General features: G+C 45.5%; 1 protein-coding gene across 1 annotated transcript in view; it reads left to right on the forward strand.

The window, feature by feature from the left end:
* The window catches only part of LOC146820844 (solute carrier family 22 member 2-like), a 384966-nt gene extending 376029 nt beyond the window's left edge, over positions 1-8937 (forward strand). Inside the window, exon 11 of the mRNA XM_085611653.1 lies at positions 8739-8937. Coding sequence (XP_085467779.1) covers positions 8739-8799 — 61 coding nt within the window. The 3' untranslated portion in view covers positions 8800-8937. The remainder of the gene's footprint in view (positions 1-8738) is intronic.
* Positions 8938-11924: the final 2987 nt, after the last annotated feature.

The raw sequence follows: 11924 nt of genomic DNA on the forward strand, positions 1-11924 counted from the left end.
CAACCTTCACTGGTCTAACCCCAACGACCTCGCTGTATCTTGCCTTAAATCATCCCTAAATTATCAAGAACTGATTCAGCACTGTGACCAACCAACTCATAATAAAGGAGAAACTCTAGACCTCATTATCTTGAAAGAGCAGAACATCACATTGTATTTTATTACCCCTTGTGATTGGTCCGACCACCACTGAATCCTCTTTTATTTTAACAGTGAGGTGTCGATGAGGAAGGTTCAACCAACGAAAACAAAAATATGGAAAAGGGACCTCAGATCTATAAACTTAGGTGAACTAGCTGCCCAATGTAATTCTGCCCTCTCCTCCCATGCTGACTTAGTCGAGGTTGAGTCACTCACCGACTCCTACAATTCGACTATCTCCAACATCATGGATGACATTGCACCACTACAACAAAAAAATGCCTCAACAAAAATATCCAAACCATGATACAATGACAATTTAAACTCAGAACGCCGCAACCTTAGGACACTTGAACGTTCCTGGAAATCCAATCCCTCCTCGGACCAACTAAAACTCCTTAGAAATGTTAGGAGCCGCTACAACAAACAAATCAAGAGCACTAAGGCAGATTATTTCAGACACCAACTTGATCAGGCTGCAAACCGCCCAAAGAAGCTTTTTGAAGTGGTCAAACAGCAATCTGTGGTATGTCCAAATCACCCTGACTCTGAAGGCTGCCCACCCTCATGCGACAAACTTGCTGCTTTCTTCACTGAGAAATCAAGACTCATCACCATTGACCTCGCCACTAAGATGGCCCTATTGCCATCTTCTAGGGCGGCACCACCCCTTAACCTCCTTGAAAAACGCAAACCTATCGGTCTGCACAACAAGAATAATGCATCATGGGGCACTTTTACCCCTTTTAGTGAGAACGACATCAACAAGATTCTTCTGAATATTAACCCATCTAACCATTTCAGTGACCCTTTGCCCCCGGCCATCTTCAAAGAAATCAAGAATGTACTCATCCCCACATAGACAAAGATTGTAAACACTTCTCTATCACAATGCAAGATCCCTGACTGCCTAAAAGTAGTTCAGGTTTCATCTATACTAAAAAAAAAAACAACGCAGACAAAGCTGACCTCAATAACTTCCGCCCTATCTCCAACATCCCCACCCTAGCCAAACTCCTAGAAAAATGCATACAATCACAACTTTGTGCTCAAATTGAGAAGTTCCATCTTTTAGACCAGCATCAATCTGGTTTTCGGAAGGGGCACAGTACCGAATCTGCTCTCACTCATTTTATGGATGACATTTTAAAAATGCTTGACCAAAACGAATCTTGCCTCTTGATCCTCATCCTTTACTCCGCATTCGACACGGTCAATCACAACAACCTCCTATCTATTCTGAAGAACAGGATGGGTGTCTCAGGTCAGGTGCTACAATGGTTCTCGTCTTTCCTCCACCACAGATCACAAAGAGTCAAGGCTGACCACTCTCTCTCCCAGCCCTCTCCAGTACTCATGGGTGTCCCCCAAGGGTCCGCCCTATATCCTATCCTCTTCAACCTTTTCTTAGAGCCATTAGCTAACTCACTAAACTCCACAAGCATTATCTTCCATATGTACGCTGACGATACGCAACTTTATCTGAAAATCTCATCCCGGAAAACATCAGCTCACTTAACACTACCATAACTTCAACTCAACACTGGTTAACCGAGAACCATTTCCTGCTCAACACCTCCAAAACAGAATTCCTACTCATCTGTCCTCTGAACCACATCCCCAAGATTGACCTTTGGCTGAATCACCTCACTGCTTTCAACTACACCCCTCTCATCATAGACTCAGCCAAATCTCTTGGAATTACTATGGAAAAGCACCTGAATATAAAAAATCATATCAGCAATGTGTTTAAGGGAGCTAACCACTTGATGAGGACACTTAGAAACATCAAACCTTTCCTCCCACAAACTGATTTCAAGCACGTGGTCCAAGCGCTTGTCTTGCCGAGGTTAGACTACGGCAGCGCTACGCTCTGTGGCCTTCCCAAATACACCCTGGCTCCACTTAGGGCATCACTGAATGCTGCGGCGACACTGGTTACAGGCACCAAATGTAATGAGCACATATTCCCAGTTCTAAAATCTCTTAAATAGTTGCCTTACGAAGCACAAATCCAATTAAAGATTGCTGTTCTGGCTCACAAAGCCCTTCATCTCAAAACCCTTAGGTACCTAGCTCAAAAGCTTGAACTATCTTGTGGAGGTAGAGCCTCAAGAAGCGCTAACACCTTCCTCTTGAAACCACTCATCCTTAACAAAAAGAGAACTTGTCACCGAGCCTTCTCCGGCGCTGCTCCAAAGAGATGGAACTCTCTTCCACGGAAGTACGCAGAATCTCCTCATCAACGGCTTTCAAAGTGGAAGCTAAAAGATTCTTCATGAATAAATTCCTACCTTAATTGGGCTAGGTTCCCCTACTCGAAGTCACTGATCCTACAACCATTGGACCATGATTCAATACTGCTCTTCTTTACAGCATATTGTGATCTCCTGCGTAGCTCGCTATATACTTGATTATTGTATTATCATCATTTTAGTTTAGTATTACTCCCCAGATGTCATTTGTCCTGTAATTGCGATCATGCCTTTTTCTTACTCCTATTCGATGTCGATATTGCATTTATGTCCTTCCATCCATCCTAATGTAAAGGGTTCTGATATCCTTCGTGATCTTGTTCGCGCTATATAAAACCTTATAAATAAAATTAAATATTACAATTACTGTTCCGCGTGTAGCCACAGGATGGCAGAAAAGACACGTGTGTTCATCTGTAAACGATGCCAGGCAGCAGAATGAGCTCCACAAGTGCAGATGCTACCCAAGTTTGCGTAAAGAGCATTAGAAATAAAATGCAACCGGTCTCGCATTTGTTTGAGTTGGAGCTATTGCCATTGTAAATGGCAATGTATTTTTTTTAGGTGTTATGCAGTGTATGTATGTGGTGTATAGTGGAACTATATGGGTTGGATTGGATTAGTTAGTTGTGTAATTGTGTGGTGTGTAATTGTGTGGAGTGGATTTGTGGAGTGGCATTATGTGGCATGGTGTGCTATGGAAATATATGGTTAGCAATTATGAGGTATTCAGTGTGGTGGGATTATATGGAGTGGGATTGTGTGTTGTGGAATGGTAAACCGTTCAGTTTAATTATGTGTTGTGCTGTTGAATTTTGCGGCATAATGTGGAATTGTGTGGTGTGATTGGATGTATGTGGTTCATTGTGTTGTTGAGTTGTATTATGTGATTTGGAGTTACATTTTGTGGTGTGGACTGGAAATGTGTGGAGTTGAATTGTTTGCATGGAACTGTGTGTATAGCTTTGCGCTAGGTAGGAGCTAAGCATCAGATCTGTGTGTTTAAAAAAAGGAAAGAGTTGAAGCTATTGGCATTGTAAATTACTCTTACCTATGTGTTATTGATTGGAGTGGATGTATGTGGTGTGTACCAATTATGTAGTTTGGATTTGACTTGTTAGCTGTGGTATTGTGACGTGTGAAACTCTGGTGTGGATTTGTGTAGTGGAATTAAGTGGTGTGATGTGCAGTTGTATTAAGTGGATAGTAATTATGTGTTTTTGAGTGTATTGGAATTATGTGGAGTGGGAGTGTGTGTAAGTATGTGGAATTGTATTTTGTGTTGTGGAGTGTTATGTAGTGGAGTTTAAAGAAGACATTATGTACAATTAAATGACTATCAAAAAAGAATTAACAAAAAATGCCTTGTTTTTTTGTCCTTGCAATGCTGGCAACCTCTTCCTGCCCGTTGTAATGCTTGTTTATTATAGCTTTTTGTTGTTATGAATGAAGGGACATAAACAATAGGAGGGTGGAGATTGAGAAATAGTACCTGAATTACAACACGAGCAGCAGACGGGCACTAGGAGAGAATCAAAAGATGCTAGGCACTGAGGTGGTGCTAAGTAATGCTGAAGTGGGGCTGAGGTGGTGGTGTGCTGGTGCAGATGCTCAGGTGATGCTGAATAATACTCAGGTGGTGCTGAGTGATGCTGAGGTAGTGCTGTGCTGGTGTAGAGGTGATAATGAGTATTACTGAGGTGGTGCTGAGTGATGCAGAGGTGGCAGTGCTGCACTGGTGCTGAGGTGGTGCTGAGGTGGTGATGTGTTGAGGTGATGCTCTGCTGAGGTTGTTCTGTGTTGGTGGTGGTGCACTGATGCGAAAATGGTGCTGATGCTTATTTTGTGCTGAGTTGGTGCTAAGGTAGTGCTGCGCTGATGCTTAGTTGGTAGTGAACTGATGAAGAGTTGATGCTGAGGTGATAATGAGGTGGTGCTGAGTGATGCTGAGATGCTGGTTCAAGCTAAGGTAGTGGTGCTGCACTGGTGCTCAGGTGGTGATGAGAGATGTTGAGTTGGTGCTGTGCTAAGGTGATGCTGTGCTGATGTTGAAGTGGTGCGGTATTGGTGCTGAGTTGCTGCTGAGGTGGAGCTGTTTTGGTGCTGAGGTGATGCGGAATCTTGCTGAGGTGGACCTGAGTCATTCTGAGGTGGTGCTGCTGCACTGGTGCTCAGGTGGTGTTGCACTGATGAGAAGGTAGTGCTGTGCTGATGCTGGAAGGGGGCTGTGCTGATGCTGAGGTGGTGGTGTTCAGGTGGTGCTGTGCTGATGCGAAGATGGTGATGTGCTGGTGCTCCACTGATGCTGATGTGGTGCTGCACTGATGCTGAGTTGGTGCTGCACTGATGGTGGCTCACTGATGAGGATGTGGTGCTCTGTTGAGTGATACTGAGGTGGTGATGAGTGAAGCTATGGTGGTGCTGAGTGATGCTGAGGTCGTGGTGGTGCACTGGTTCGGAGGTGGGGGGGTGAGCTGGTGCTCAGGCAGTGCTGCATGATGTTGAGTTGATGCTGTGCTGAGGTGGTGGTGCGCTGATGCTGAAGTTGTGCTGCATTGGTGCTGAGTTGTTGCTGAGGTGGGGCTGCATTGGTGGTGGCGCACTGATGCTGAGATAGTGCTATGCTAAAGCTAAGATGGTGTAGTGCTGATGTTAAGGTGGTGCTTCACTGGTGCTGAGCTGGTACTGTGCTGATGCTGAGTTGGTGCCGCATTGGTGGTGGTGCACTAATGAGGAGGTTGTGCTGAGCTGATGCTGAGGTGGTGCTGAGGTGATGTTGATCTAAGGCTGAGTATTGCGGATTCCTTAATCACCATCACCCTTCAACAGTGTTCCTTAAGGCTCCATAACCACTAATATTCAGATGCATTTAATTAGTTATAAAGCGCCACTCATACCAGTGTAGGGTGTCAAAGCACTTTGCATCACACACAAATTACACAGAGGCAATCAATCATATGTGTATAAATTAGCGTAAAAGAAATGTTACATAAGACAGAGGACTTCAGGTTGGAGGAATGACAAGTCATGCATATTGGTAGGTAGCATTGCTAAAGAGTGCTTGGGCCCCAGAAGCACAAACTCAGAACTGAAAACAGCACACCATAGTTGGGGGTTCTCTTAAATAAAAAGAACCGATTTCTACTCAGATGAACCCTTTTTGCAACATTAATATCTGCTCTAATCTATACTGTGCAGTGCATGCAGTTCTCTGATTATAGTTATAAATTCACTGTTCTAGGTTAGGATTTACCTTTAAGCTGCAAGTAACAGAAAAGCAGTAACCCACTGACCTATTTACATTTTATGCATTTTGTGTTCTGCATGGTACATTTTCTCTACAGGCAGGATATTAACCCTCGGCTACCTTGCAATGAGTCAAAATGTATTTCACTAGACAACTCCATCTCTCCAACAAGAACATTAATCACTGGAGTTACCTTGACATTTTTATTGTCTGGAATTGCTCGCAGTGAGTGCTTTTAAAAGCAAAATAAACTCAGAAACACTGCCCCTCTGTTCTGTAGTCAGTCTCCAGTGTAATCACACAGCCCTTGTGCGGGCCCTGCGTTCTTGTTCCGCATTCATTTAATGTACTACATTCAAATGCACATTTACAGGGAACACTCTTCCAGAAAGAAACAATTGGGCCTCAGCACTAAACCACGAGCAGAGACTTCCAACCCCTCAGCCAGCAGCCAAGCACAGGTCCTGGAGGGTAGGAAAGAACACAAGCAACATGCATATTAAAGTATAATTTGAAGTGTTGATTTAATGGAACTGAAACAATGGCTGTTTTTAAGTAGAGGTTTAACTTTTTTACATGATGTATAGCTGCAGTAGCTAGATAGCATGCTGTTGCAGTGCTTTTGTGCCTGTTTCTAGAGGAAATTTACGGAGGCAGACTTAGACTTAAAACCACAATAATTAATTGCTTGCATTCCAAGCTAGCCTGGGAGCTGTCTTCAGGAAGAATACAAAAGAATGCCAGTCGCATGGAAGGTACTGAGAGGGTTAATGCTGCAATAAAATGTAAGCAGCTATGGGTCTGAGCAGCCACAGTGTAACACGAGCTTGAAAACATAATAAAATTGTCCCCCCACGAGCAGATCAACAGAACAAAGAGTAATGATATTGTACTTAGTCCCTGCTCCTTGGAGGAAAAAGGAGGGACGAAGAGACAGGACTAGCTACTAGTAAGCAAGGATTTTTAAAGAACATTGAAACAAACAAATGGGAATAAAAAAATGGCATTTGGCCCAGGAGATATATGTATTCTAAAGTATACAAGAGATCGTACGATTACGCTCAACCTAAAAATGACAGATTTTTACAAAAGTGCCAATTTTGCAAATCGCGAAATTGCTATATGGGGGGGGGGGGGGGAGGGGCAGGGGGGATACATACCATTTATTCCTAGTGACATGCTAGCTAAATTGGACATATTGTAGTTCATGGCAAAATGTCCGTATTTTCAAAAACTAGAAACTTGATGTTTCAAATAAAGTGACTGCATTTGGGAAATATATTTCAAGATAATATCTGCATTTCACAATAGTCAATGGCAAAGCCAGTGGATCTGTCCTTGGTAGTAGCTGGTGTAATAATGTTATATACATAGTTTTTTTTTTTTAAACAATGGCCTACATAAATAAATAAATAAACAAATACATAAGTAAATGAAGGAAGAAATCACCTAGTGGCCCAGGCACAGAAGTCTGGCACTACTTTCAGGCAGCTGTGCACATAATCTGTCAACTTGCCGTCACTCAGAGGTACAGAGAGCCAGTGGATCAATCAATCAATCAAACAGGATTGATAAAGTGCTGCTATACACTCACAAGGGTATCCAGACACTGAGAGCCAAGCTGCTCGGGTAGAATCAGTTGAACAACCAGGTCTGGAGTCACCTTCTGAATTCCTGAAGAGAGGGTGAGGTCCAGAGGTGAAGGGGAAGACTGTTCCGGACTGTGCGGTGAGGTAGGAGAAGGAGCATCCTCCACTGTTGCTTTGCTGGATGTGGGGTGTGACCTAGGGACCGGAAGGTGGAGCAGAGGTGTCTGGAAGGTCGGTGTCAGCTCAGGCAGTGTTTGATGTACGATGGTCCTTGATTGTGCAGGGATTTGTAGGTGTGGGTCAGCATCCTGAATTGGCACCTCTTGTGGACGGGAAGCCAGTGGAGTTTCTTTAGGTGTGGGCTGATCTGAGTCCATTTGGGGATGTGGAGGTTGACTCTGACCACTGAGTTCTGTATGGTCTGCAGTCTCTTCAGGAGGTGTGTGGTAATTCCATTGTAGAGTGTGTTGTCATTGTCCAAGACCCTAGTGACGAGGGCTTGAGTGATGGCATGCCTGGTGGTGACTGGGAGCCATTTGAAGATCTTTCAGATTATGCGAAGAGTGAAGCAGTAGGTAGAGGAGACTGTGCAGATCTGGGTTTTCATGGTGAGTTTGCTATCAAGGATGATGCTGAGGTGTGTTCTATGGAAGTGGGCAAGGGTTCCAGCTCAGTGGGCCATCAGGCGTCATTCCACAGGGAGGTGTTGTTCCCGAAGATCAGAACTTCTGTTTTGTCCATGTTGAGTTTGAGGCAGTTGTTTTGCATCCAGTCAGCGACACTTTTCAAGCACAAGAGGTAAAGTTGGCCCTCGTGGTGAATGGGTCTTCAGATTGAGATAGGATGAGCTGGGTGTATGCGAAGAGAGATGATGTTCAGTCCATGGGTTCTGATGATGTTAGCAAGGGGGTTCATGTAGGCGTTGAACAGAGTAGGGATGAGGGATAAACTTTGAGGGATGCCCCAGATCATGAGCTTGGGTTCCGAGGTGAAGGGTGGAAGGCGGATTCTCTGACTTATTTCGGTGAGGCAGGAAGCGATCCATTTGAGGGCACCCTCTTGGATTAAATGAACTGACCCATGCCACATGCTGTTTGCTACGGTGGGCAGAAGTAAAATATGAATGACGCTTGAAAAGATTAATGGACTGAAAGCTTCTGTATGTAAATATGTCCGTACCTTTATTATTGTTTTTCAAAAACATGAGGCTGGGAAAACAAAACTAGGCAAGCCCTAATAATTATAGCCTAGTACGTATGTATTCCTGGAGGAGTGTGGTAATTTACTGCTGATGGTACCACTTCTATAATGAAGCCCCATGATTTATTTTTGACTGCAAAAAGAATGTTACCTATATAAAGAGTGTTAACATTTGCCACAAATAAACTTTTTAAGATTGTAATGAATACACCCTTTAAATATATTTCCAGCTGCTACCAGGTTTATCAAATTTAATGCTTTGATTTTTTTCTTTCAAGATTTTGAAAGTTTGTTTTCTGTTTGCAGGCAAAAGAAGATAAAAGCAGAAACAATTACATACTTGGAAGTTAAAGCATCAGATGTTTGACATAATATTGCCCCACCACAAGTGTACCAGAAATGTTTTATAAATATTATGTAACTGCATTGAATTTTTGTGTGCTGCTCCATACATGACAACCCACAAAAGAATAAACCATGGAAAATGTTAGATTTTAAACAATAAGTTTAGTTTTTGCTTTTATTGTAGTCCTGTTTTAGGACCAACTTGTAACACTTATGTTTTATTTAACACATCTCCAAAGACAAAGAAATGGTGAAAACACACAATGCTATAATGTTACTGTATCTGCATATTATACCCCTTCACCTCTAGAAATAATGCCTTTAGGGACGTAGAGCTTCATTAGTAAAAACTTAAACACAAGGGGCCAAATGTTTTAGCGGAGTATGCTGACTGCTGGAATTGTCGGATAACAAGACTATCATGTCTTGATTACCCCCCACCAAACTTCTTTCTTACACCTCTCTGAACTTCCTGTCAGCTTGTTGCTACACATGGGGGCATATTCTCAAGGACCTATTGCCGAGTTATTGCCACTTTATCGCAGCCAAAACATCGCCACGGATGACCCCGGCAACTATCGCTAATGAGATGCAGAGTAGGCGTTCCCGAGCAAAAAGCCGCGACAACACCATACCTCAACATTCTCAACGACCAGCCAGATCGGCGATAAGATCACAAAACATGTGATAAGGTGCATTAGCAGCAGGAAATTAACACCTGCTCTGACCTGGTGCAAAGTCGGACGACAACCGGCACCAGAAAAGGGAGCCTTGCCCACAGCCACAACGGAAGACCAACAGATGCCATGGAGCCACTGATCATGCAGCACGGAGCCCCAACAGGGCCACAACACTCACCGCCACCACCCCCAGGACCGCCCCCGTACACCCCCGCCCCCCCCAGAGACAGCGCAGACCAAGACAGCGGACCTTCAGAAAACACACCAACCTCACAGACCCAACACCATAGAAAGCCATTGCCCATTACTGGCTCAAAAGGACAACCATCCTACATCCTACGCATCCTGACCACCATTGCCCACAGGCTGATGGTACCAACACAGAGGACAACCAACATCCCTCCGCAGACACAGCTGCTGGCTGTGCTGCACATGTTGGCCTTTGGGACCTTCCAACCAACAACCGCAAGAGTCGGAGGAGTCTCACAGCCAGCCAACTGTCATTGATGCCATCATCAGCTTGGTACCCCAGTAGCTATACTCTCCACACACCGCGCAGGAACAGCTGGAGACCAAGCAAGGTTTCTACGCCGTAGCTGGCTTCGCGCACGTGTTAGGTGGCAATTGACTGCACACATGTCCTACTTGTGCCCCCTGGTGACACTGCACACAATTACCTCAACAGAAAGCACACGCATTCCATCAATGTGCAGGCAACAGTGGACCACCTGGGAATCGCCACCAATGTCGTCGCCAACTACCCAGGCAGTGTGCATGATTCCTACTTCTACCGACAGTCCATCATCAACCAGCGCTAACAGAATGGCACCCATGGAAATACACTGCTCGTTGGCAAGTACCAAATGTACACACCACACCCCCCAACTCCACAATCATGCAACTCACAACTCTGGGAATGCACACTTCACAGATTCACATTCAAAATGCCAAACAACATGCCCGCCCACCAGACACAACAGCATAACTTACTTTGGCAACCTGGGCTAGCCATGTACATGAGCCATCAACAGCATGGCACCTCAGCCACACAATAGCGGAATGTGGGGAGAGGTGGGAACTAGGCATGTGTGACAGAGGCAAGTGACCCATGAATGAGAAGGTACACAATGCCAAGTGTGGCGGAGATGTGCTGGACAGACTGTAGTATGCAGACCACAGACATATCCATGTCCACATGCACTGCTGGTGTATGTAGTATAGTGGACAGTGGACGCAACCATGTCACACCAGCCAGTGGGAAAGATCCTGGAAATGTAGCTTATGACGTCCTCCCCTGTAAGCGTGAGCAGAGTGGGCCGGTCCGACGTATGCCAAGCCAGCGTAGGGGTGTGAATAAAAAGCACGTAGCTCTGGGCGTGGTTCTCTTCCGGAATGCCCAACGTCTCTGCCAGGGCGGCGCATCCCAGCCTGCCACTAGGCCGACGCCGTCACCGTCGCCGTGAGCGGTGTTGCCTGCAATCCTGTGCGCCTGCTGCACCCCGGCCCACTTGTCCCCGAACCCGTCTTGTCTGCACCTGCGCACCCAGGCCTCACTTTAACCAGAAAGCTAGCTAAAGTGGGCAACGGGGTACAACAGGAGGACACTTCAGAGCCCAGGGTCAAACCAGGTATCGCATGGGGGCTGGACAGCCTAATAATTTGCTTTCTCATTCCAGGCAAAACATGTGCATGCTGTTGAGTAACGGAAGGTATTACAGGCAAGCTCGCATCAAGCTCTGTCTTAGGAGCAAGTTCATAGAAATGGGATCATGGCATAAGAAGCAGAAAACAAGGGTAGGGGCCAGGGGCAGAACATTGGGACTGCAGCCAGATAATGGGACAGCTCCTGGGACCACCATCCTAAAGGTAGTGCGGAGCTAAAACAGAGGGACACGAAAGGTAGATTACTTTTACATTATTTGTTCCAGGCAAGGGCAGCAAAGTAAAAGACACTGTCCCCATCACCATGCAGAGCCAGGCACGAATGGAGGAGCAAACCTCACTGGCGTTATTCTCCATGGAAGAGACCCCTGACCCTGGGGCAGAAACAAGCGAGGCAGTGAATTCAGCTTTCTGGGCAGAATTTGCAGCATAGGCAAAGGGTGCTAACTGGGCTATACGGGCTCTGCTGGAACAAGGAACTGCAACTCTTGTACCCTCCCAAGATACAACAACTGGCAACTCTGCGAGCCCACAAGACTCAGACTCATGTGTGGCTTCCTTGAGCCAGGACGTCACCGCCACCCGTAAGAGGAGGAAGGCAGCAGGACCTAGCAACACGCCCCAGCTTAGGAAAAAGAGGAAAGCACAGCTAGACCCAGCTCCACTAGAGGTAAGAGTTACTGAGCCCAGCTCGGCGAGCCAACAGATCATGACACAGCCCCCCCGCAGCTGCCCAGTGCAAGTGCCAAGGCAAAGCAACCTGGTGGCCAAACGATATCAACTATAAAGGGGCAGTTGGGCAAGA

The sequence above is a fragment of the Triturus cristatus genome, chromosome 6 (genome assembly GCF_964204655.1).
Source record: "Triturus cristatus chromosome 6, aTriCri1.1, whole genome shotgun sequence".
In the NCBI taxonomy this organism is placed as follows: Eukaryota; Metazoa; Chordata; class Amphibia; order Caudata; family Salamandridae; genus Triturus; species Triturus cristatus.